The 26,748-nt window shown below is 40.2% G+C and overlaps 3 protein-coding genes across 3 annotated transcripts; all 3 read right to left on the bottom strand.

Moving 5' to 3' along the window:
* Positions 1–699: 699 nt before the first annotated feature.
* On the bottom strand, positions 700–7,557 carry si:dkey-43k4.5 (potassium voltage-gated channel subfamily S member 1). Its single transcript, XM_064304558.1, has 2 exons — positions 6,591–7,557; positions 700–4,508 (listed from the first exon to the last, which is right to left on the bottom strand). Exons 1-2 carry the CDS (start codon positions 7,554–7,556, stop codon positions 3,993–3,995), a joined length of 1,482 nt encoding a protein of 493 aa, XP_064160628.1. The 5' UTR covers position 7,557; the 3' UTR covers positions 700–3,992.
* An 8,599-nt stretch (positions 7,558–16,156) lies between these two features.
* Positions 16,157–19,333, bottom strand: LOC135237423 (odorant receptor 131-2-like). Its single transcript, XM_064304560.1, has one exon. It carries the CDS (start codon positions 19,309–19,311, stop codon positions 18,409–18,411), a length of 903 nt encoding a protein of 300 aa, XP_064160630.1. The 5' UTR covers positions 19,312–19,333; the 3' UTR covers positions 16,157–18,408.
* Positions 19,334–22,273: 2,940 nt separating this feature from the next.
* On the bottom strand, positions 22,274–24,816 carry LOC135238137 (odorant receptor 131-2-like). Its single transcript, XM_064305839.1, has one exon. The coding sequence runs from the start codon at positions 24,539–24,541 to the stop codon at positions 23,567–23,569; it is 975 nt and encodes a 324-aa protein (XP_064161909.1). The 5' UTR covers positions 24,542–24,816; the 3' UTR covers positions 22,274–23,566.
* Positions 24,817–26,748: the final 1,932 nt, after the last annotated feature.

Genomic DNA, 26,748 nt, shown 5'->3' with positions numbered 1-26,748 from the left:
AACGATAGCTACTGTATAGTACAGCATACAGTGTACTTTAGGACAGTAAATGTATAGTTGATACGTGTATATTATACATATACGGATAAATAGGCCTACTGCATGTCAAGACATACACAGCCATCCACACACAGTTTGAAAGCTTACGGATACCTGCCATCTCTGTTTTATGGTAAACCGTTTCGGTTTCAGTCAACAGTCGGAGCGCTTACCAGTACCTATCATACCTACCTTGTGTGATTTTAGTGTGCTTTTGGCCTTGATGCACTCTTGGCAAATTTTATTTTGGCCTTACAGACTTCTGAGGTGGCCCTTGGTGTCATATGACAAAGTGGCCTTGCCCTATATGAGGAAACTGAGGCCGGAGAGCCTACAGTATTATTAAGTTTGGCATTTGAGTGCACATGGCCGAGCATGCCTCAAAGCTCCCACCCTCTTTAGACGTCTTTGAAAGTCCTGAAATATAGAAAAATAAAATCCAGGGTGTGAAAGCTCACGAACACTATGACATTTTGATGCAGGTACTCTAAAAATCTTCGATTTGTGCAATTTTACAGGTCCTTCTTGGCCATCTTTGGACATGAGTTGTATACGTAACACCATCAGAATCCACGTTCTCTTGTGGGTTTGGGGTTGACATACCTGATCCTAGGAAAGCATTCATTTTCAGGGATATTCAGGAATTTTTATTTTGCTTTATTAATATTCTGCAGCATTTTGAGACGTTTGGGAGAACAGAACTTGGGAAAGTGCTTGAATTGGTAGTATAGCATGGGAATCTGTACAATGCCTTACATTGAGTTAACATTAAAATATTCACACTCATAATTGTTTCATCTAATCAGGAAGACCCGGTACAACTGTACACTGCGATGAAAACAGTTTTTTTCAACTGAATTTTCATTGGATAAAATACATCATGCCCAAGTATGTCTGTATATGTTAAGCCTCTTTACTAATTACAAAGAGTATTAGTGCTTCTCAGTGCCAAGGCCCCCCATGCAGCACAAAACTGCTCTACGTACCCTCTACTGTACTGGCCATATTTCTCAATACAGGACCTTGCAAAAGCACTCAGCCCCATGAACAATTTTCACATTTTTTTTGTTGTCATGGTGCTTAGGATTTCATAATTCTGGTCCACACAACCTACTTAAAACAAGAAGAAAATAATTGAAAATAAAACATTGATGGAGTATTCATCCCCTTCATTACCAGTGGTCATCTTAAATGCGTTCACTTGTGAGAAAAGAAAATTATCTTGACCAGTCAAAATGAGTTTAACGGCTTGTCTATGTAAATAAATGCTTCACATGATTTCAGAATGAACACACCACTCTGTGTCCCCTCAGTCATGAAGTGTATTTTAAGCAAAGAGGAATTTCACTTACTGGTTGCTGCAGAACTTAATGGATGAAATGGCAGGTTAATGTAATTCATGAGTCAACAATATCTGGGTCACACCACAGAGCTGTTGTGTAATTGCAGTGTCATGAACTATTACAGGAAACAGCATTTCAGATCCCGTGAGCAATTTGCATCAAGGCGTTTAAGTGCTGCAGTGAAGAGAAGGTAAAACAAGGTTAAGGTTTTGTGGTCAGACAAAGCAAATTTGGACCATGGGTCCTGCAGGAGAATAACCCAAAGATCAGCCAATATCCTGACTTGACCCTGAAAGAAAATCTGTGACATGGCTTGAAAATTGCTGTCCATCAACAATTCCTTACCAACTTGGCACAGCCAACTGCCAAGAAGAATTGACAAAACATTCCGGTAAAAAAAAAACCTTACTAGTGGAAATTTGGTAGAAGCTTATCCAAAAAAGAATCACAAACCATAATTGCTGCCAAAGGTGCTTCCACCAAGTTTGGCACCTTTAGTTTGGCAGGGTGAAATAACATTTTCACTTTTAAAAGGTGTTCACATCTCTCAACAAAAGGGCACATAATTGGAAGAACGCTGATACTTTTGCAATATACTGTATGTTTAAATTTACTGCAACAGTCAGTTTAAGCCCAGGTTCATGGAGAGATGTACAAATGGGGGGGGGGGGGACTAAAAAAGAACCTCCATAAATCATGCCTAACAAAACCTAGGTAATAGGTATATCAAGTTGTATTTTTAAATCTGTTAGGCTTTTTAAATGTTCATGTCATCTTTGGCTACCATTCTACTGCAGGCTGTAGTCAGCATTAAGCATTGTCTATGGGGATTGGGACATTTCCAAAATTAAGCATGATTATGAAGAAAAAAAACACAAAATAGATAGGAATTTTGACCCATCTCCCCCCCATGAAGAATTAAGTAAGTCTTTGGGTTGGCTGTGAAGGACACTGGGAGAAATGTGATTAAATATCTCAGAGTTATGAGCGGAAGACCAGAGCAAAGTAGTGAGTTCCTGTTTCCTGAAAGCTACAGCTTCCCCTGGAGAGAAGGGGAAGGTGTCTTTTGGACTGAAGCGGTATACAATAACTGGGACTAACCTGGAGAATGAGATAACCGCAAGGACTGACAGATTCACTCTCCGCTTTGAGTTAGAGCCTTGTTATATTACAGTGGAACCAAGATGACTACTTTCCCAGAAGACAACTGCCATTGCATAAGATGACCGCACCCCCTGCCCCCACCCAAACCAAGGAAAAAAAATGGTGGAGAGAATGCAGTGGTGGCTTTGGCCGGTACAAGGAGACTGACATATCACAACCCAGCTCACATGTGCATGATACTTTTAAAAGTCCTCACAGTGTTCTACTGTGAGGTTTTGAGTTTCCGTAGGAGGCATAAATCCTTAAATGTTCCAAGGAGCTAGTATTACTGCTAATGTGCACCGACATGCAGTAAGCCTCACAGAGGCTCTGCTTCAGGGGAAGTCTGAAAGCATTAGTGTAAGTGTCCACATTACACCGTTCAGGACTTAACAGGACTGCTGCTCTTCCTCCCATGGTCTGGAGGCCATTGGGGAAAGAACTCCACAGAACTGGAGCTTCGGAGATGCAAAAAATATTCAGGCGAACATTTTTTTCCATTTGAAAATGCAGGTTCAGCAGATGTGAGATAACGCTAATAACTCACTCAAACAAGGAACATCGGCCTTAATAAGATCAGAGCCCTGTGACTCAACTAAGTTTGTAGGCAGTTATGGTTTAATTTCATCAGTAAGTCATACCTCCCAGTCCAGTGAAATCAATGCTTGAGGGGAATTATGCTTCCATCTCTTCCATTCCATATTTAGCGACCGCATTTCTACAGGAGATAATCCAGGTCCTGCTTTCTAACAGTGCAGGGAAAGCAGCACTGTTTGAATCTACTTCTTTGCTAGACTAGACTAAATAACAATGATAAAACATTTCCACTTGTTTGATAAAATTTAAGAAGGAAAGAGATAATATGTCACATACATATTTACAAATATTTACATTATTCAGTAGCTCCTACAGTACATTTCCCCCCCCCCCCATAAAGATTTTTGATTGGTGGGGGATGTTCTATAACAGCTTAATCCATAGATAAATGGGGTTATTGTGGAATTACTTAATTAGCCTCATTACTGTCACCATTATCATCATCAATATCATAGATTTTTTATCTCCTGTACAATTGATGTCATTAGGTCACAAGACACACTAAAAAGCTGCTAAAAAGTACTGTGTTGTTGGTGTGGCGTGGAAAAAACATCCCAGACTCCCCCACACAGCAGTGGCTTTTAAGATTTCATGAGCTGCATGACGTGCACCAGGGCAGTGACGGAAGAGGTGCAATTTCTCATGCATGGGGAAAAAAAAAGCATACCAGAGTCACGGCATTGGACAGAGATGACGACACACTTTCTAATTCACTACAAGCACATTAAGTCCAGTCGATGAGCGGAGCCCATGCTTGCCCTTGATGCTACAGGTAATGCAGGTGACACAATTTAAAAACACAAGCCGTGTGACTGGGGGGCAGCACGGCGTAGTCGCGCGTCTTTGGGCGTTGCCATGAAAACGCAGCGCTCAGAAGTGGTGAGGCTCTTTCCTCCGCACCACGGCGCTGCCCCCCTCCCAGGAGGGCGGGACGTCCATGTAGCTGTAGTTGACCACCCCTCCTCCCTCGTCCTCCTCGTCCTCCTCCAGCTCCTCCAGGCACTGGCTGTCCCCGTCCAGGCTGCCGCCGGGCTCCTCGGCCGGCCTCCTCCACCTCCTCTTGTTGTTGTTGCGCACAGAGGCCTCCAGGGCCTTCTGCTTGCGGTAGAAGTGGGAGAACTTGTTGAAGATGATGGTTATGGGCAGGGCCACCACCAGCGTCCCTCCCAGGATGCAGCCGCCGGCCGCCAGCTTGCCGGCGATGGTGACGGGCACCACGTCGCCGTAGCCCACGGTGGTCATGCTGACCGTGCCCCACCACCAGCAGGCCGGGATGGTGTCCAGGCCCACGTCCTCCTCGTACTCGGCCGTGTAGGCGATGCCCGAGAACACCGACACGCCCACCGCCAGGTACAGCAGGAGGATGCCCACCTCCCGGTAGCTGTGCTGCAGACGGGAAATGCACAGGAAGCAAGGGTGAGTGCAGGTACTGCGTTACGGCAGACATTTAGCCTCCTCTGTAATTGTGCTTATTAACAGGGGCCAAGCCAGCAATCCTGACAGCGCCACTCTCCTGAAAATGCCGGGAGTCTCCCATATTTAAAACTCATCTCTTGCAATCTCAGAAAAAATATGAAATCTTCTGGAAATGGTTCAGAAACCTCTGGAAAAATCTGCCAGTACCATTGCCTTCTGGGCACCTCCCTATAATGCACCTCTATGTCTCCCAGAAAAGAATTTCAGCAGGTTGGGCTGTCCTACCTGATCGACTAAAAACAGTTTGAACAAGAGCTGGACACCAGTCATGATGGACACGTGGTCACCAGGGACACAATTTAACAAGGATGGAAAGTAAGAACAAGGAGAAAGGGCAGTACAAACTCCAACTACTAGAGTAGAGTGCCCACCCCCTCTATCCCAACCAAGTTCATCCTACGCTACCCTAAATCTCCTCCTACACAGCATGATAAATAGAGAAAGAAACATCTGAGCCCTAAAATATTTATTCTGCTATAAACAGCCCTTTCCAATCCAGGGGAAAGTTTAAACCAAAAACCCCTCAAGAAGAAGTCATTTCACAGACTAGACTGTAGCTGAAGTAGCTGGTGACGCAGGGTGATATATGTTGTGGATCAGTGAGGGATTTTATTGTGATGCAGCATCAGTTGCCCTATCAACCAATGCTGCATAAAAATGATTTTTCTCACACCTCTCTTATTCCACTGGGGTGTAGATGTTCTGCATGAGTGTGTATGATGTGAGAGACAATGGCTTTGTAAATGGAGTCTGCAATCAATTTCGTATAGTGAACAGTAAAAAGGAAAGCAAATACCATCACTCAGCAAGCTCCTGAGAGTCCCTTCTTTGTCTGTGTGTAACATGGATTATCTCCCAAAAAATGGGGGACCATGTATAAAAAGGGCCATATTCCAACACAGATATAGATGTAGATACCCTCAAATTAAATCTGACAGTCTGCACTTTTAACCTTTATATTCATTGTTCCATTTCAAATCCAATGTGCTGGAGTACGGAGCCAAAACCACAAAAATAGTGTCACAATCTGAATACTTACTGGCTGCGCTGTAAATGCAAAATTATTCAGACAGTGACACAATTTTTGTCATTTTGACTCTGCACTCCAGCACATTGCATTTGAAATTAAAGCAATAATATGCAGTTAAATTGCATACAGTCAGCTTTAATTTGAGGGTGTGTATATCCAAATCGGGTGATCCATGTAGGAATCACAGCACTTTTTATGTATAGTCCCTTAATTCCAGGGGAGACATTCCACGCTACATACAGGCAAAGAGGAGACACTCACAGAAGCTTGCTGAGTGACAGCATTTTCAGTCCCTCTTCACTTATATTCATTGTTTCATTTCAAATCCAATTTGCGCCACTGTCCAAATATTACGGACCACACCGTATCTGCATGTATATGCATCTGAACTACATTTTAGCATTTTTACACATTAACATCTTGCAATAGATGTTGCAACTCTTTTATTTAAGCTGAACATGCCTTTTGGGTTGGATCTCTCAAAAAAAACTGCAGAGACATTCAAAACAGATGGGAATTCATGAGCAAAACAGTGTCCTCTGCTGGCAAACAATGAGAGAGGGTACACATTGTACTCCATTAAAGATCGATTCAAAATGCAATGTTTGGTTACGCACCAAACTGAAGGACCAAGTCATCAGTAATGCAATTAAATGCACTTACATTGGACAAGTCATGTGCTGGTAACAATATTGGAAAGCCCAAGGATTCATTTGAAAGCATTGAAACAATTTTCCTTTTCACTGAAACAGGCTCTCAATTTGACTAGCAGTGAGGAAATTAAAAAAGAACACAACCCAATTTCCAAAGGAAATTCAGAGGGGCAGAATTTACCCTGCCCATTTAATTTGCCCATTTACCCTGCGTGTTTGGTCCCTGCGTGGTTTGGTGCTATGGCTATAGGTATAGACATCCTGCTGGTAGTGCAGCAGTGTAGCGTGGCAGGCATGCGCTCAGCTCACCCGCAGCGTGGCCCCCAGGGACCTCAGGCCCGTGGAGTGCCTGGCCAGCTTCAGCACTCGGAAGATTCTCATGAGGCGGAACACCTGCACCAGCTTTCCCAGGTTGCCCAGCTCCGACTCGCTGCCCGCCACCAGGTCGAAGAAGAAGGTGATGTAGATGGGCAACACGGACACAATGTCGATCACGTTCAGCGGGTGCAGGAAGAACTTGCGGCGGTTGGGCGCCAGCAGCATCCGGGTGACCACCTCGAAGGTGAACCAGCAGATGCAGAAGAGCTCCAGGGCCTGCATGGTGGGGTCCTCCAGCAGCTTCTCGTTCTCGTCGAACTTCTGGTACTCGGGGATGCTGTTGATGCACATGGCGGCGATGGAGGTGAGCACCACGCCAATGGACACCAGGCTGAAGAGCTTGCTGGGGATGGAGTAGCCCGGGTTCTCCAGGGTCAGCCACAGGCACTTCCGCAGGCCCCCGCAGCGCATGTCCTGGAACTGCCGGATGTCCTTGTTGAGGTCGGAGATCTCGTCCACCGAGGTGTCCACGCTGCTCACGTCGCTGTCCTCGTCCCAGCTCTTGTGCCGGTTCTCCAGCTTGCGGTCGTGGTAGCGGTAGCTGCAGCAGCTGTCCAGGAAGAACTCGTTGATGCCCCAGTACTCGATCTCCTGGCAGAAGGAGAAGACGCACAGCTCCTCCATGATGTGCAGTTTGCCCGTCTGGTAGAAGTGCAGCACGTAGGGGAAGAGCCCCGGGTTGCGGTCGAAGTAGAACTCCCCCTGCTGGACGTCGTAGTCGTCGCACACCTGCAGGATGTCCTCCTCGGAGTGGCAGGCCAGCAGCCGGCCCAGCCGCGTGTCTGGGAACTTGCGCAGCGTGCTGGAGCACAGGCTCTGCTTCAGGCCGCCCACGTTGATGTGCACCAGCTTGTCCTCCGGGTCCGACACCCAGCGAGGCAGGTTCTCGTTCACCATGCTGCCGCTCACTGCAACACAGAGAACAGCCAGGCCTACTGCTCAGAGCATTCACTCAATACACCTATATCACAACTCAACATGTAATTGGCACTTGCTTCTTTAGATTAATGTAATCTAAAGAAACATGAATGTCAACCTAGTGAATCTGGTGAAAGGTTTGGATATGGTAGAGATCTGTACAGGTGTGAGTGCGGTGTGCTACTCACACATGCTGTTTGGTATTACCGTTTGCCAAGATAAAAAGAAAACGGTCTCTTTGAGGATCCAATTCCAGAGGATTTATAGACCATTTGAAATGTAGGTTTGCTTCAGACCTAAGAAAGCAGTTCTGGTTATATTTTACATATAAATAAAGCAAATGACTCAATTTCTGAGAAATAACTGGAACAAAAATATTTGCCTATTAAAAAGGACTTCAGTGTATCAATAGACTTATTTTTCCCAGTTTATGCAAGCAATAATACCAAGGACGTTAGGACAGCATAATGGTGCACAATTTATATCATACGTACCATAAGTGCAGAATTCAAGCTTAATAGATGACACTGTTTCTCATACTTTATTCTGGATGCATATACAAAAACGTATACTGTATCTGCGCATACTGTGTTCCCAGCATTCATGTCAAATTTATGTCCATAAAACTATTGAATTTGCTGGTATAATACAGAGAACAGTGAGCATGAACCAGAAAGGGTTGCAATAAATCAGGATTCCTGTACAGTGATTTTTAAACGAAGAACAGAGGGAGATTATTCAGTTAGAGAGGCATTTCCAAATTACCCTTCTGTAAACTCCCATAAAATTTCAGTTGATAGAATATACAAAATATCATTCTAACCAAAATCTTCAGACTATGCCAATAACTCTGCTTTGCATTCTCCACCCTCAATAAATAACCATAACATAATGACAAGATATGATGTGAATTCATAGCATTACAGGTGTCTGTAGACTTATAATATACAGTTTCTGTTAATGTTATCAAAGTCACAAGTACTATTTCCATCATTCTTTCAAGTACTATTTCCATAAAAAGAATAAAGAACTGAAATATCCTCAGTTAAAACAACATAATATGTCATTGGTCTTTTCTCAGTGAATACCACAACCATCCCTTATTTTGAATTCATTGCTGTTTCATATTAAAACACCACACAAAACAAAACTGAGAATATTCCTCTTAAAATAATGCAAATTACTTTGCTTCCTGTTCATTGGGTAGTGAAGCAGTCATTATTATAATATTGACATGTTATTTGGTGAGATTATTACGATCTACAATTTGATTTGGAGCAGGCAAATTCATTTGAGGGCCACCTGTACGGACAGGTTATCAGCAGAAAAACCTACACATATTGGATTCTATCTAAACATAAACAAACCCACAAATGCTTGGTTTACAGAGGAAATTGTGTCTCTGACGGTACACTTTCCTTGCTACTGTGAGAATGACAACCAGGCTGACAGATATGATACTTATCGGCTGTGATTGTTGCCAGATATTTCAAAAAACAGTACATAATGTCATCTAAATAATGGCTCTGTAGAACATTTGTTTTAAAATGTTTTATATAGAACTTTTCTCTCTATGAATCATGGTTTCAATCCTTTCAAAAAGTCCCATATTTCAAATGAAGAAACCTCTAGTCAGGGGGACATTTTAATCCTTTGTTTGCTACATGAAACACCGATAGGAGACTGATTTATGGTAACAGATGGTCCTTAAAATAGATGACAGGTATGAAGGTGTTCCCTCCTTTTGGAATAAATTAAAGTGCTTCAATCACCACTTCTAAGCTACATTTGCTTCAGGGACAATGAACTCGGAAAGTTCTCAACTGTAAGTAGAGTAATGTGGAGGAATGCAGTGGCTTTGTACACAGTAAAACGTCCCGTGTTGCTTCCAACACCCCAACAGAGATTATATTCAAATAGGCTCTGCATGTACTCTATAAAATTTAAAAGTACCCTTTAAGATTTAACACTGAATATTTTACTGCGCATTGTCTAGATGTGCAGCAATGGTGACTGCATTCTTCTCCATACTTTTAAATGAGATACTCCCTGATCTTGCAAAGAAAATAGAGAAATAGAAAAAAACAATTTGTCATCTTTACCATGCATATTTATGCAAGAAAGACCTTTGGTGCATTTTAGAATGAGAAATTTTTTATTGTTCTGCCACTTCTAACATGAGCTGTTTGCAGTGAGTTTTAGCTTTCAAACAGACTGATACAGGAGAAACTTGTGAAATGGGTTGAGTGTCCCTTTACCAAATACTAATGGGATTTTCTTGACCATGAAAGTAAAAGGAGACTTGACTAGACACTAGAAATTACATTAAACGCTCACATTTCGTAAAACCTTTAGAAGGCCTACATTCCAGGGTCATTTATGACTCACTGTTTGGGCAGCTCAGACATTGTACGGAGCCGTATGATGAATTACCAAGAGTAAAAGCATCTGAACTGCATTATCTTCATCATTCCGATGATACAGTTTTAAAATATTTTTGAAGTACCACCAAGCCCCAACCGACCTTCTAATATCTGTTGATATTATTAGCCAAAAGCCCTTCCTGTCTTCACAATTTAATCAGTCGAAGCGTTCGACCAAGTAACCAAGTGCAGCTACGCGCGCGAAGCCACTAGGATAGGGTATGCCGTGGAGGACAGAAAATAAAGTTTATCAATTATTTATAAGAAATGGACTCAGAACCGCTGTACTGGAAAATATTCAACTAAAAATACGGCTCACATTCACAACATGGCCATTTTCAGTCTAGCAGTGATCGGTATTGACTTGAATGTGGTAAATTATATTTATATTTTAAACGTGTATTTGTTGCCCGTAGATCACTTTCTTTACTGATTATGCGCTCAAGAGAAATAGCATAATAACCTACAATAACTAGAGCAACGATAATAAAACTAGTTACTTGTATAATCCGCGCGTAATTTGTTGAAGTTGTTACCAGTCACAGATGATTTAACAATGTTCATATATTCAATAATTAGTTCTGTGTTGATACGAACAATTAATACAATTAATTTATCGTCATATCCGACCAACCTGGGAATTATCCTACCTGCTGATATTTTCCTTGTGTCGCTCCTCAAAAAATCACTTTATCCCATTTCTTCTCCTATTGGCAAGCCCTTGGGAAACACTTTGGCAAACTCATCCTGTAATTTCCATTATTTCTGATTATCACTTTTTATGTCAAATATTGTAAACTGCTCAATATTTTAACTAGCCATAAGACTTCATGCACGTGCATCGGTGTTTTGCTGTACTTTATCCGTTTCCCTGCGAGCGCAGCATCTCCTCTGATATGCGCTCAGCTTTACTCTTGTCACCCGCTCTCACCGTTAAGGGTTCATCGATATTTTACTGGATTCTCTGCAAGGGACCGTGTAAATATTACCGTAGTTCCTGTAAATACTTCTGCATTCTCTCACACTATTTGACCATCACAGCCAAAAATGCAGACAAACCTATAATGGGCTTACTTTATTTAATTTTTACAGATGAGAAAGCACACACAGTTTATTTGGACTGAGATTCTGTGTTAGAAATATAAAAGTCCTTAAAGTTGGTTTTGTAGGACTATGACATATCTTACTAATAAGCCTCTACTAAATATACTTTTTGAAGATGATTTTTAAATAGCCTGTCAAGTGACACGTATTAGTGTAAAAGCAGATGCTCCCAAGACTAAAATATGTGCTTATCTCTGTAGTATGATGGATAATTTACATATTTTTGTATGTTTTCAAGTAAGAGGCATGTCCTTTACAGAAATGACTTTCAAGGAAATTGTAAAGCATCTGTCTGGTCCTAGTTTTTGCACTGCTTATGATTCCTGTCCTTGTTATTTGGATAATAATAACCTGCGCCTCTTCCCCAAGTCTCAGAAATACAGTTTTGCTTCTGTCAAAACATGAAATGATATCAACTCAGAAGTTGAAATAATAAGAACTTAAAAGTACATGTAAAAATAAGATCTATAAATAGTACACTGACAGGGAGGTAAGCTTGGCTTAACCTATAAATAAAAAAGTGTTTCATTCCACTTTTATCAGCACTATCTAATTGGAAACTGACATTTAAATCACATTTAAAGCATTTTCATATTCTGAACCTTTATTACTATTTCTTCTCTTTTTTTTCTTTGCACATTTATTTGGTATATTATACAAACTGTGTGGCAGGGCTGCTGGGGGTGGCCACTGCTCATGTGGTGGACAGACAGGACAAAACAACAGAAAGTTTTTTTTTTTTGGCTTACCGCCTTTTATTTGTCCAAAAAACACCAAAACAATAGACATGCTGAAGAACAAAAAGAATGGCCAATCAGCCAACCAAAACTTCAAAGAAAAAGGAAAACGAAACCAAAACCACACACAACTGGCATGCACCCACTCCCAGCGCCCAAACACCTCTCCTCTAGGCCTGGGAGCCAGGCCACTAATAGAGCCCATAATTAGGTTGTAGGCCACAGCTGATGTGATTACACCGAATCACAGCGGCGACCATACCTGTCTGTAGGGCCGGTGCTGCCCCCTAGTGGACAGCACTCCAATGCCCTTCCTGGCACCACAATCAAAAAAGGTGTTTTCTTCTTCTTAAAAAAAGAAAAAATTTATTCTTTGATCATCCACTCCATAGAGGTCTTCTGAGTTGAGTCGTTTGCTGTTTCTGAGCTCACTTGGGCATTCTTTCTAACAATGTATCAAACAATTGATTTGGACACACCCGGTGTTTCGGGCATGTCTTTGATCAATTTAATCAGATGTTTCAGTCTCATGATGCCCTGCCTTTCTGGCACTGGCACTTATTTGGTCCTCATATGGAGAGACAACAGCAACAGGCTGCAAATGCACCTTGCAGTACAAATAATTATCAGTTTAAAACAAGAATAGGGCACCTTGTGAAGAACCAGATTGAAAAGAAGGAGCAAATCCTCCCCTGCCTAAGTCAGGGCGTGGGTTCTCCGCATCCAGCATAATCAAGCCGGTGTTCCAAGACAATCTAAGTCAGAGGAGGACTGGTATATAAGACTTACTGCATAACTGCAGTGTGTAAGTTTCAGTAGTCTGGAAGAATGTACCTGTTGAGCAGTCTTGGTACCTGTAGTCCACTCTTGCCCAGGAAGGCCAAGTAACACCAAAGACATTAATAAATCAACTGCTTTACTACTCACAATTAAGCATTAAAGAGGTGGGTTGTGGCAAAGGACCCTGCCCAAGAATTGTATGTCAGGTCACTTCACAACCTGAATATCTAACCTAAAAAAAATCTGAATATATTTTCTGTATTCTGATTCACTTCATTTAAATATAGCGGAGGTTCTTGACATACAGATGGGAGACAAATTAAAGGAAAACATAAATAAATAAGCTGAGAAATATAATGAATGCAGATGCTTTCATACAGGTGTACTGCATAATATAATTAAGCAATGAACATCCTATCATGCTCTGTGGCATGTATAAAAATGCTGAGCAGGCCCAGTTGACCTCGATTTTGGATCAAGATGGCAAGAGGAAAAGATCTAAGTGACTTTGAAAGAGGGTTCATTATTGGGGCACGGATAGCAAGAGCTTCAGTCACAAAGACTGCTCAGCTGGCTAGCGTTTCAATAGGAACAGAGACTAAAGTGACATCTGCATTTAGATCTATGGGAAAGATATCAGTAAATAGAGTTCAAAATTGAGGGCGAAAGCACACATTTGATGACGTGAAGCTCATGCATTTGTGAAATATGTAAGGAAAAACAGAAGAGCAACTCTTCCTCAGGTGACTGAGAATGTCAACACAGGATGTGATCAGATTGTGTCAGCAAGAACTGTCTGTCGACAACTACATAGAGAGGGATATTGTAGTAGGGTTGTTGTGCAGAAACCCCTCATTACAAATATGAATGCACATTTGAGATTTCAGTGGTGGAAAAACCATAGCCACTGGTCTACAGAGATGTGGAAAAAAGTGATGTGTCTAGATGAGTCATCCTTCACCATGTTCTCACCAAGTGGGCGAGTGCATGTGTGGTGTACACCTAGAGAACGGTGCAGGCCTGAATATTCAACCCCTAAAGTGAGGGGGTCCGGTGGCTCTGTTATGCTGTGGGAGGCAGTTTCCTGGCATGTTTCTTCCAGGATGACAATGCCCCCATCCACAAGGCACGAGGGCTCACTGAATAAAACATTGGTCTTAGCATACCAGGCAGTCAAGGGATCAGCCCCAGCATACCTCCACAAGATCTTCAAACCCTACATGCTAGCCAAACCCCACCGTTCCGCTACCTCAGGATGCCTGGCACCTCCCCCTCTTCGCACCTGCGCTTCCCGATCACGTCTCCTGTCTGTTCTGGCCACACGATGGTGGAATGACCTGCCCGTGGAGGTCAGAACTGCTGAGACCCTGACCCACTTCAAGCAACAACTGAAGACTCACCCCTTCAGGCTGCACCTCTCCCCATCCCTCCCTACCTCCCTGTAATCTCTAAATTGACTGTAAGCTTAGGGTTGTAACTAGGTAGCTGTTTCGTAGTTGACTTAGTTAATGCACTCGTCTTAACTACTGCTTGTATTTTTGCATAGACTGCCTTGTTGCTGTTCTTGTTTGTGTTAGTGTTAATCAGTTTAACCTACAGGGTCCAAGTTGAACTATGCGGTTGTTCCCTGCACTTGGAACGGTACTTCTCTCTAGGGTTTTCGACACACTTGTTCCTGGTTTTGGTTATACACTTTGTTGTACGTCGCTCTGGATAAGAGCGTCTGCCAAATGCCTGTAATGTAATGTAATGAATGGTTTGGTGAGTATGAAACTGATGTATATCATATGCTATGGCCTTCGCAGGCACTAGATCTCAACCCAATTGAACACCTATTGGAGATTTTGGACCAGTATGTTAGGCAGTGGTTTCCATCACCATTATCAAAACACCAAATAAGTGAATATCTTTTGGAAGAACAGTGTTCCATCCACCCAGTAGAGTTCCAGAGACTTGTAAAATCTATCCCAAGGCACACTGAATCTGTTCTGGTGGCTTGTGGTGGCACAACACCTTACGAAGACACTTTGTCTTGGTATTTCCTTTAGTTTGTCACCTGTCTGTATATACACATTGATGCTCTTGGAAAAATAACAAAGGAGGGAAACTAAATTGGTTCTAGGTGGGAATTAAAGGCAAATCCTGCACTAATGTCTGGAAGCAGTTACACAGTAGGGAATAATCTCTGGACTGTTGCCAAATGATGAGCGTAGATTGGCTGAATTGCCCAGCTCTCATCAGCATGTTTTAATGCATATTCTCATCATCTGAACCAGAGACATTCTCACTTCCTCTGTTTTCTGTTTCACTTCCTTTATTCCAAAATGAAAAAACTGTCCCTCACTTATTATATGCATTTTCACACTGTGCTTGTTCATAACTTGACATGCTGAAAACTCAGTACTTAAACACAATCATTTTTCACTGACAATGATTTATGATGTGTAATTTGAGTAAAAGGACAGGGGACTGGATTAGATGATTAAACTGAAACCATCCCTTTTTGTATTATGCCTCACAGAGGCATTATCTGAATAAAGAAACAGTAGTATCTTGATCCTCTTTTGCATAAATAATGTATTATTACATCCAGGTTAAGTATTAACCTCTGGAGAATAATAATCTTATTTAACTTGAGTTTTCTGAGAGACATCACAAGAATAAATAAAGATACATACATACATAATTTATTTGCTCTGCATCTTTTGCAAGTCTTTGTTGTGTGGTCTTCGAACTATGTTTATATGCAATGATTAGTTCAATTATTAAATTCTTGTAAATCTGGTGTTGTGGAATTTTTGTGGTGGTTGATGATATTTGGCAGAATTTGGGGTATGACTGGATGCTGTAATACCTTTAATTGTGTATGTGCTGCCTATATTTTACATTGGAGCATATTGTATGGAAGAGGAATAGGACCATGAGAATAAAAAATATGATTTAGTGGATTTTAAGAATAAACTTGAAATGTCATGAATAAATCCAAAGTATGATCAAAGTTGCAGTTTTGAGATTAAAGTTTAATGACATTTTAATGATAAAGTAAAAATTTGGAGAATAAAGTTTTTTCAAAATCTTGTTGGGACAAAAGTACAATAACTTACTGAGGCCAATGTCAAACTAATCAGCGGTGTCCACGCTATATATATGGTTTCAATAATCAGATTATTATTATTTTAGAAAATATGCATTTCGAAAAACCCTACGAAATGTACTTTTTATGAATATTAAAGTGTATTTTATTCAGAAAATGTAACCCCAAGTATATATGACAATTCAGGATATCGATCCTGATGCAATCAATTGATTTTTTCATGTTTCTTTTCTAAGACTAGTTTGCAAGTTTCGGAACAATACAGCCAAACTAGTAACTACACAATACTTCATTTGCACCATTTTTAGAAAACATAGACCAAAAAGAAAACAAACACTGCTTATAATATTTATGTATTTAAAATACAAGTGAAAGAATAAGGAAAAGACCACCCAGTCCAAAATACTTTTTCAAACATATTTTAATGAATGCCACGCCTGTTTAAAAATGTAAACAATACATTAAAATACAATTTTCAGCATCAGATAATTTCTGCAAAACAATAACAGTGAAAAAAGTCTGAAATGGAAGAATTCAGGGATTTTAATGAACAAACCAGTTTCAAAAAGTGCAGGGAAATAAATAGCGAGACACAAATAGGGCTCTGAAATAGGACTAGACCATAAATTGCTTCTCATGGCAAAAAAAATAATAATAATAACGTTTTAAATTTTTACTTTCTATCTCTACGCGACATTCCAAGTACAGACGTGGAATGTAACGCAGACAGACGTATATTGTAACGCAGATTCACTAAGTAGTCTTCTGAAAACCTTTGACTGTGTAGGCTCCAGTATACTCAAAACAGAACGTTTTGTTCAAAACGGCCTGTTTAAATTACATTTAACTGACAGCCAGCTATTTTTGAGTGGATCGATAGCTATTTGTGACTCAATCGGAGAACACGAACTGCGAGAGAAAAGTCTCAAAATTCAAAAAATAGAAACTCACTAACTTACGTCCCGGAATGTACACGTGTCTTGAAACGTAGATGCAGATTTAAAACTTCACAAGCCAATTTTACATTTGAGTATGTCTTATTGCAAAATAAATAAATAAATAAATAAATACCCCAGGAAATTGTCAACTTATTTTTGATTTCCATATACAAAGTATGAGGTATTTCTGCAATAGGAAAATTTGTATTCACAAATATGTATTCATTTGTAAAAATAAGTTCACATTCATTTAAATGGCCTACACCAAGGAACAGAATGCAGGGGTCCTATAATGTGGGGGTCTGATGGCTCTGTTATGCTGTGGAGGGCATCTCCCTGGCATGGTTTGGGTCCACTCGTCCCCTTAGGGAAGGGTCACTGCATATCAATACAAAGTTATTCTGAGTGATCACCTTCATCCTATGCTGAAACATTTATATCCTGATGGGAGTGGTCTCTACCAGGATGACAATGTCTCCATCCACAGGGCACGAGGGATCACTGAATGGTTTGATGAGGACAAAAATGATGTGAATCATATGCTATGGCCTTCACAGTGACTAGATCCCAGTTGAACACCTATGGGAGATTTGCATTTTGGACTGACTACAACAGTGTTGTATAGTTGTTACGGGGTTGAACATGTACCACTTCTGCATCACTTTTCTTTGGGAATTTGATGAAATTATCGTAGATATACGAAAGCATTGATACAAAGCAGTTTGATTTTGACTCAAAGGCATTGTGCCACCGAAGGAGACACCGGTCCATTGGGATAATCCAGAAATGCTGTAGCAATGGTGATTGGTATTGAGAGTGATACCAGGCATGGATGAAACCCATGTAGAAGTGAAATGCATGCATGGCAATGGAGCAAACCAGTTCTACTGAGCAGCCTGTGGCAGTATACAACTTCGGTATCTGTTCGATTACCTACTTGAGCTCATTCCATCTGCAAAGCCTGTGACATCATGACATATGCAGACGTGTGGGCTAGGCTCTCTGTGTGAGAAACACATTCATGCTTCAGGGCATTAATATTTTTTTGCCACCTGATATCTTAGATTGCTATGTCTCACTAAATACTGTAAGCCTTCTATGCAGAACATAAATATGGTTATGTTTTCACTCAGTTAGTTAGGAAATAAAGACTGAGGACATTATAATTTTCATCTTTGATTTGTTATTGTTTTTAGCACACGATTTTGAGGATATTTCATTCTTTGACTCAATTTCACTTTGAATGCAATCTACCGATTTGAACTCACCATTCTTTAAACGAATCATTCACAAGTTGATCAGTTTATGTGCCTTTATCTTTGCGAATGCTGTCCTCTAGTGTTAAGTAGTCGAGAACACAGCGTGTATCTTAATTTCAAGATAAAACTTCTCTCCAATTTAAGAATGCAGTGCTAAATTTTTTATATTAGATTAATATGGAGAAAGGAAACCTGGAATCCTAGATCTGAAGCCTCATTTATAAAAATGTTCTTGAATTTAAATTTAAACATCCACTTAATATAACTTCTCAAGCACCCTCTTTCGATGGAGTCCATTTCAGTTGTCATAATGTTGGATAAGTGACACGTGCAGATGTGTATGTAGGCAGTATAACACTACAACAAATTTCTGAGAGTATTAAGTTCCGCAAAGACTGTGTACAATGAGCATACTCTTGTTAGTATATAACATAGCTTTCCCTTTATCTAGTTGGTGTAGAGATTTGTGAAACGTATATTTTACAATGGCATTTTATTATTGTCTCTCCGCCGCACAATAATATCCTTTCATGCACTTAAACAACTTTTGGTCTCTAATTCCATAGATCAGCGGACTTAAGAGCCTCGGTAAAACATTCGAAATGACAAAAGTTGCGAAGAGTATCTTCGTTCTGTGATGAGGAAATAACTGCAGGAAAAACATGTCGCACCAAGGGGCGATGTACGAGAGCATGCACAGCATCACCTGCGCCCCGTGGAGCAGGATCGTATTCCGAGCCCTTCGGGCTGAAATGGGATCTGTACTGGCGGCTTTCGCTGCGAACAGGACTCTGAAGTAAGTATAGACCAGAGTTAGCCACACGAAGGAAAGGTAAATAACTAGCACTGGTGTAACACTATCCACATGGTGTCGCGTATTGTATACATTAAAGGAATAACACAGAAGAGCTTTGGAAAAAAAACTAAACGGTTGCGTCACAAGTGTAATTACGAGGTCTGACAACGCAGGCACGGCTGCCACACCCCAGGTGATGGCCAGGGCGATGTAGGTTCTGCGTATGGTGCAGACCTCGGCGTGGCGCAGCGGGTTGCAGACGGCGATATAGCGCTCGATCGCCATGCCAGCCAGGTTCAGGGGGGTGTTCTTGTGGGTGGTAGAGCCTATTATAATTACGACGCAACAGACTGGCATTTTGAATAATGGCGAAATATAGGTCGCCACATGTATAGCGACTGTTAATGATAGCATGATCATATCATTAATTACCATGTTAATGTAGAGTATATACCTCGATTCAGTGTAGAATATCTGGTTAGTGAAGAAGATGGCCACAAATGTCCCATTGACGTAGTTGATGGCTATGCCCAGAAAAACCAGAATGAAGTTCTTGATGAAAGCCTCTTGAAACGAGTCCATACGGTCCCACGTTGAGTTCATATCGGCACGTTTGTCTGTGAAGATTCACCTGCAAAACAAATAAATGTTGGAACTTAAAAAAAAAAAAAAGTATTCAGATAACAAACATGTCACCATCATAATAAAGATAAAATAGAAAGAATGGAAAGGACTAACACTAGGGGAAAAACCAACGCCTAACAATACACGTAACAGACACCTACAGTTCTTTTTATAACACTATATATATTTTTTTTATCTGAGATAGTTTAAGGTGTCATAAAACTAAAACCCTAGTGCTAGAATGAAACTTTATACATTATGCAATAAAAATAGTTTCCATTGAATATCTTCCAAATGCAGTTGAATTTTCTTTGTTGAAGTGAGTTTTAGACTGTTCTTTCATATATTATCAAATGTATGTGGTTAGCATTTTCCAAAAAAATATATTTAAACATTTATTTTCATTACTAAGATTTTTTTAAATGCGTGCTGATGAAAATGGTTGAGGTATTTCAAAAATATAATTATAGTAAACTGATACATTCTAATTCAAACTTTATACATAATCTTGAACTGAAAAGGCATGTATTATAAATACATCACAGATGCAATTATTAATCACCAAATATTGTCCATGAAAACTGTCCACTGAAAAACGTTTTGGGACAAAGTCATTTTTTTCTTGATTTCACTCTTTACTCAACAATTTTAGATATGCAATCAAGCAGTTCACATTTTCCGCTTTTATGGAGAAGTCTTTTTTTATCACCATGCAGAAACTGCAGCACTTTTTATTCATATTCATTCTGCCTCTGCTATCACCAGTTACATCACCAGTGAAGACAAGTGAGCCAGTACCTGTGTGACCACCTCCACTCACAGATGGAGTATTGTATTATTGTAATGTATTTTTCTTCATTATGGTGAAAATTTTTGGTCATCGACTGCAGAGGTCTTCCTTAGCCTAGCAGCCTACGTAGCTCACCAGTGCTTTCTTTCTTCATAATGATGTTCCAAACTGTTGATTTCGATAAACAGAAGGTCTGGCCTATGTCTGTTTTTTCTTATTTCTCAGTGCTTATAATGGCTTCTTTGAATTTCATTGGAACAACTCTGGGCCTCATTTTCACAAAGGCAATCAAAAGGCTAGAATTAAAACCAGATACATACACCTGCACCAAGGAAGCAACTGAGCACACCTGACTAATCAGGAGCACCTGTCCGAAACTATTTTGGTGCCCTGAAATGGGAGAACTATGAATAAAACATGCTGCAATTTCTACATGGCGAAACCAAAATGTATAAAAATGCCCTTTAATAAAAGCTGAGAGTCTGCACTTTAACCACGCATGAATTGTTTGATTATAATCTAAAATTGTGAAGTACAGCCAAATTAAGAAAAATTATATATCCTTGTCTCAAACATTACCGAGCTCACTGTATTTCGTTGGGATGTAGTTGTACACTTCTTATATTATATATTTTTTTAATTACTATATATCACTTGTACCGTTATCCTCAAAGTCTGTTTAAAAAAAGCAGATTAGCGCATACATTTTTACAAATTTAAAAATGTTTTGAGCAGGTAGTTTTTGCCACGCTGATGAATGAAAGTTGAGATTCAGAGAAACTTACCTCAGAGTACTTCTCGCAGTAGTGAGAGGTTGGGACAGTGTGTCTGGTTTATATAGAGTAGTCATGTTATTCGTTTTTTCTACATGGCTGTATTGGGAAATGCTCTGATCAACTGAAGGGAAGATAAGAAGACTAAAAATGTGGGGCCATTTGAGATTCACTTCAAACTTAATTAGGCTGCACGGTTGGCAGGGGTATGATTCTGCTGATCAGAAGCTAAAACATCCACAGCAGCAAAACTCTTAAGATGAATGATTGTGGTAAAATGATTCTGTACACATTATACATTTAAATGTTGCAAAAGTACACATCATTCGTAACTATCACTGTTCTCACACTGCTGCTTACACAGGTTAGTGATTATTTCCTGTCAATCGTGGCTTAGGGTTCCACTTTTAAAAATGATTCAGTTATGAAAATGGGAAGAAAAAAAATCAAGATTTTTGACATTTGGATGTAGCCATGTAGCAGAGGCTCAAAACTTTAGCTGCTGCTGGAAAAAAAAGTAGGAGTTTGTATCTCTGGGAAATGTCAACCTTGGAGGAAGAGTGGATCTGTGTTTCATGTGATGCAAAACATTCTTGCAATTTTACTGGGCTACACAGTTCTCATCAAAACAATGATGAACGTTTACAAAATGACTGTCTATAAAAGCAAATTCTGAGACAATTGAGCCGTTCTGTCATTAACTCTGGACTCAAAATATAACACATGGAATATCTGATACTATAGCTATCATTAGTAGCTGTTTAAAAACCTGACAGTTCACACTGAACAATATTTCTTCTGAAAACGTTCTAAAAGTCTTGTCAGTCCTGCTTATGATTTTATGGTTTGTTGACCTCAAAGGGATAATTTACTTTAGGGAGTTTATTGATATTCTTTCAGCTTTCTTTTATGTATTTGATTGGCTCATAGTTTTGTGTGTGGTAAAGGATATTTTATAAACTTGCGTCAAGTTCCTGATGACCCATGGGCTTTATAATGGATGGTATTTGGGCATTTCAGAGTCTGTGGTTTAAAGCAAGAAAATTCTCTTCAAAGAACTACTAAGCAAATTGTTCAGCAATGTTATGTTTCTAGAGACTTGATATTAAATAAATATCATTTTTGTTTTTAATTTTGCTGGTATTTCTATCCTTGTGTGCAATGGAGGTTGTGTGCACCCTGAGAAGTACTTCGGACTGAAAGTCAAATCAAACGTAATGCACACTGTGACCCACCCCTGGTAGGGACAGAACTGATGGACACAGAGAGACGCAGTAAACCCAGATTCCTCCGGAGTATTTATTTTCATCCAGACACAGCATGCGAGAAGGCAGTTAGAAAAAATAAACTTCACTGTTCACCCTCGTGGGGTCCTGGTTAAAGTAATAAACATAATAAGAAAGTAAACAAACCAAAAGCGAACTACTGTTTCTCAGCAGTTTTATTTATTTATTTGCCTGTGTTCTTGTGGTCTTTCTGGCAGGGAAAGGTCTCAGCCACGCACTGAGAAAAGAAGCACACTTTATAAACCTCTGCCTGATTGGTTAGTGCAGCCCATGTGCAGGTGCCCACTTAACCAGTGGGCGTGGCCCCAGTTTGCCCCAATTCCTTCTCCCAGACCTGGCTCTCCTGCAGTGTACTTATTCGGTAATATAAATGCATGCATGCAGCCTACGCAGGCATGATGTCAGTGTTGCTCCATTGTTTACATGTAAGAGTGGGCCTGGACGGTCCCCACTTGCAGAGGGGTGGGGATAGTAAATTAGCAGGTAAAAGGTGACTGATTGACTCAGTTCTCACTTCTATGTAGAAAAATCCCGTTGTTCAGATTTGCCCGATTCAACAACCCATGCAAGACATTAAAATGTGTGATTTCAATCATATGTCCCATTTAAGATATTGTTCCAATATTTATTTAATACTGGTTTGAAACCAGTATTATCAGAGGACAATCAGAGGACTCATTTGGCTGTTATATTTTTTGGTTATACGCTGGTGCTGCATCTTTAAGTAAGATAAGTAAGATGACCTTAGAATCAATTCAAAATTATCTTGCAGCCAAGGCAGTGATGCACGTAGTGCTGTGATATGAACTCTCTTTTTCATCTGTTTCAGTATCATTAACAACCTTAGTGATTTTTAAAGTTTTTTTTTTAATGCGCTAAGACAACCTATACTTTTGAATTCAGAAGGTCACAAAAGGTTGCAGTTATAATTAGTTATAAAACATAGATTGCAGTCACATTTTGAAAACAACCATAAAACATCACATTTTAAAATGCCTCGTTGCACAAAAAGCATTTGATTATATACATAGTCAGTTAACACTTGTTTTCATTTTTGTTATGTACTGTGTTTTGGTAGTACAATATAAGTTGTACAGCATCATAGCTTAGACCTGGGTTGCAAAACATTTATGTGAGCTTTTCTCCTAAATTGAAAACTGTAACTTCATATTTTTTAAACCACTGCTTTCTGGGTTTTTTTTTCTGTGGTAAGATAAGAGTCCTTTATTTAAAATTTCTAAACGTTTTAGGCAAACATTCTTATTAAGGCATGACATTTTTGCATAGTTTATTTCTCACGAAATTTCATTAGAACTCATCTGCTTTGGAGCAGTAGTGATAATATGCTTTTGCACAGACGAGCGTCTTCAGCTGAAAGCCCTGCTTCACCTTTGGGTGAACTTGACGGCCGGTCTCACCACGTTGGTCCGGCAGGCGATCTGCCTGGCCCAGTGCTTGCGGAACTTCTCGTCCCGGAAGCCGTAGATCATGGGGCTGAGGAAGCGCGGGATGATGTAGACCAGGAGGAAGTTGACGTAGCGGATCTCCACGCCGAACTGGGGGAAGAGGGCGATGAGCGGGGCCTGCATGGACGGCACCACGAAGGCCAGCAGGCAGAGCAGCAGCTGGATGCCGTGCAGCAGGATGGTGTTCCGCGCCTTCCTCACCGACGCCAGGTCCGTGGAGGCTGCCCGCGCTGCCAGCATGATCTTGCAGTAGGTGAAGAGCAGCGTGAGGAAGACGAAGGAGAAGTAGACCGCGTCGAAGCCGCAGTTCTTGTAGTAGATGGCGCGGTCCCTGAAGAGCTGGTATTGGTCGCAGAAGATGACGCCGCGAAAGATGGCGACGGGCTCCTTGGCGAGGGTGATGAAGAGGTCGGTGAGTGGCGCAGCGGCACTGAGGAAGAGCACGACGGCCACCAGCAGCAGGGTGCGCGGGATGGTGCAGAGCTGCTGGTAGTGCAGCGGGAAGCAGATGGCCAGGTAGCGCTCCACGGCCATGCCCGCCAAGATCAGCGGCGTGGCGCGGGTGGTCAGCACGGCCGTCATCACCAGGGGGCAGCAGAGCGAGGCGGGGATCTTGAAGAAGATGTAGCTCACCACGTACAGCGCCGTCACCAGGGTCAGCTGGACGGCGTCGTTCACCACCATGAAGATGAACATGATGTAGCGCGGGTCATCGTAGAAGAAGCTGTGCCTTGTGAAGGTTCTCACCATGCTGCCATTGAGCATGCTCAGTGCCAGCCAGACCAGCATAGCCACAATGTTCTTGGTCAGCGCATTAATGAAGCTGTCTTTAGGGAAGCTGACTGCAGTTTGGGAGGACAAATGCACAGTCAAAGGATCCAGTGTTGAGTTCATATCTTCACAAATAACCTTACGACTAAAAGTAAAACACCAGATAAGTGTCTATATTATAAAATAATAAGGGTGAAATAAAATTACACAATATAAAGAAAATGAGCAATAAAAAGGAAAGAACATTCTTCAAAATCTAATGTATTCTTTGTGTTTGTTTCATTTGGACAAAAATGAATGCCAGCTGACTCAATGTATAGAGGAAAACCTGAAGAGAGAAAGATAAATAATATTTAATGAAGGCAGTCATAGGTTGACATACAGATAAAAAACAGAACAAGTACCAGTCCCTCAAAAGGCCTTGGCATGGCTTTGAGTTTCAGTATGACATTATTCAGTTAATCTGAAATAAAACATGATAAATAACATAGCAGCAATACTCTAAAGTGATAAGTGAATTGTAATTCAAGTATATTTACATATTCAAATGATATTTGTAGTATAAAATTCAATTCAAATTGCTTTTTTTCTTTACATGTTTAGAGATCTGACATGATTCTGACATTCTGCCAGTTTTACAATTATAACTTCTCAGGTATAGGGAATTCAGGGGTTTGTGGTCTAATGCAAGGAAATACACGTCATGTCACTCCAAAGCAGCACTTGTACTTGTTATGCCTGCACAGGTTGCACATATTAGGGATGGGACAATAGCCTATTACGATAAAGTAAAAGATTGACCACTGAATAAGCTGTATAGTTACTATTTTGTTGTTTAAAACAAGGCCAAAATGTTTATATGTTTACATTTACTTTAATAACCTACGTGCTACTTTGTTGAAAAAAAGCCTATATTTACCTCTGAATTGTTATTTTCTTAAAACTAGTTATTTGCAGTACAAAAATGTTAACATTGTCAACAAGAAAACATTTGAGAAACATGTGAAAATTGGTATTTTATTGCATCATTGAAGTATGTTTCAAAAATTTCATCTTATTTCAATAATTATCAAGATACTATATTTTAATATTGGCACATGCCTAGTGCAACTTATTCTTGAAAAAGTATGATTAATACAACTGAGTCTGATGCAATCAAGAATAGTTATAATGAACATAATTGTTGGCACAATACATTATAGAATAAAGTTTATATATATGTATATATGTATGAAAACATAAAATGTCTGTACAAACTGCTTTGGAATTACTTTAAGTATATTTTCTTGCTTTAGACCACAAAACCCTTAACCCTATACCTGCCATTGTAAAGCCGACAGGAAATCAACAACTTATCAAAATACTTAAAATATCTTTCAGCTGTCTGGTCCAATCTAAAACATACACTAAATCTGAAAGTTAACTACTCATTCCAAGTATTAAGAAATCAGTGACTGTGAGTGCATTGATGTTCAAATGAAGACAGAGGAGTTACGTACCTTGTGAGAATGTTTGCAGTGAGCATCTAGCTTGAGCAAACACCTGCTTTTTATAGAACTGGGCTCCGTGTGTAATTTATTTAGATGTTGTGTCTCCTGTCAGAGATCATGGAATAATGAGCACCTGGAGACCCAGAGTAATATGCCAACTAAAGGCCTTCCAAATAAGTGTATTGGGCATTTACGACATTAATGGGCCATCTGTTATCATGTTAAAGCCAATTAACCATATTGTTTTGGGGTGAATTGTAGATACAGCAGGTATACACCAACAGTCACTTGACAATGTCCCGCATTTGTCTGACACAAAGATTTTTGAAAAATCAACATATCCATCAACAAATGGATCCTTTCTCAAAGAAACATAACTTCATAATAAGCAGTACATACGTGTTCATAAATGTTAGGTCAGTAGCTGCAAACATATTTTGGATTACTAACAAGTATGTTACAGATTGCATACATTTAGAAAAGTAGATTGAGTTTTTGTGAGAATACAGTCCAAAAACTCACACTTTGGACAATGAAGCTGCCAGGAAAAGAAAATGGAGGGTAAAAAGAAGCTCATCAGACCTCCAAAATCTTGTCATGAAACACGTAAAGCATTTTTAATGTGTTTTTTCTCCCTTGATTTTTTTTTTAAGTGTATGAATTTTGCTTTGGTAATGACAGAGAAATTTTTGTCCACTCACAAGAGGTTTAACACAGCAAAGCAATCTCCTGATGTATTCCTAAAAAGAAATTGAGAACCCCATCTTTACGTGTTGCATGGTACCCACTGTTCTTATGTGGGAAAGGCATTATGTCATAATGCCGTGGTAAAATTAATCA

Source organism: Anguilla rostrata, chromosome 13 (assembly GCF_018555375.3).
Source record: "Anguilla rostrata isolate EN2019 chromosome 13, ASM1855537v3, whole genome shotgun sequence".
In the NCBI taxonomy this organism is placed as follows: Eukaryota; Metazoa; Chordata; class Actinopteri; order Anguilliformes; family Anguillidae; genus Anguilla; species Anguilla rostrata.
The sequence above is the reverse complement of the archived record's forward strand: the minus strand, read 5'-3'. Positions and strand labels throughout refer to the sequence as shown.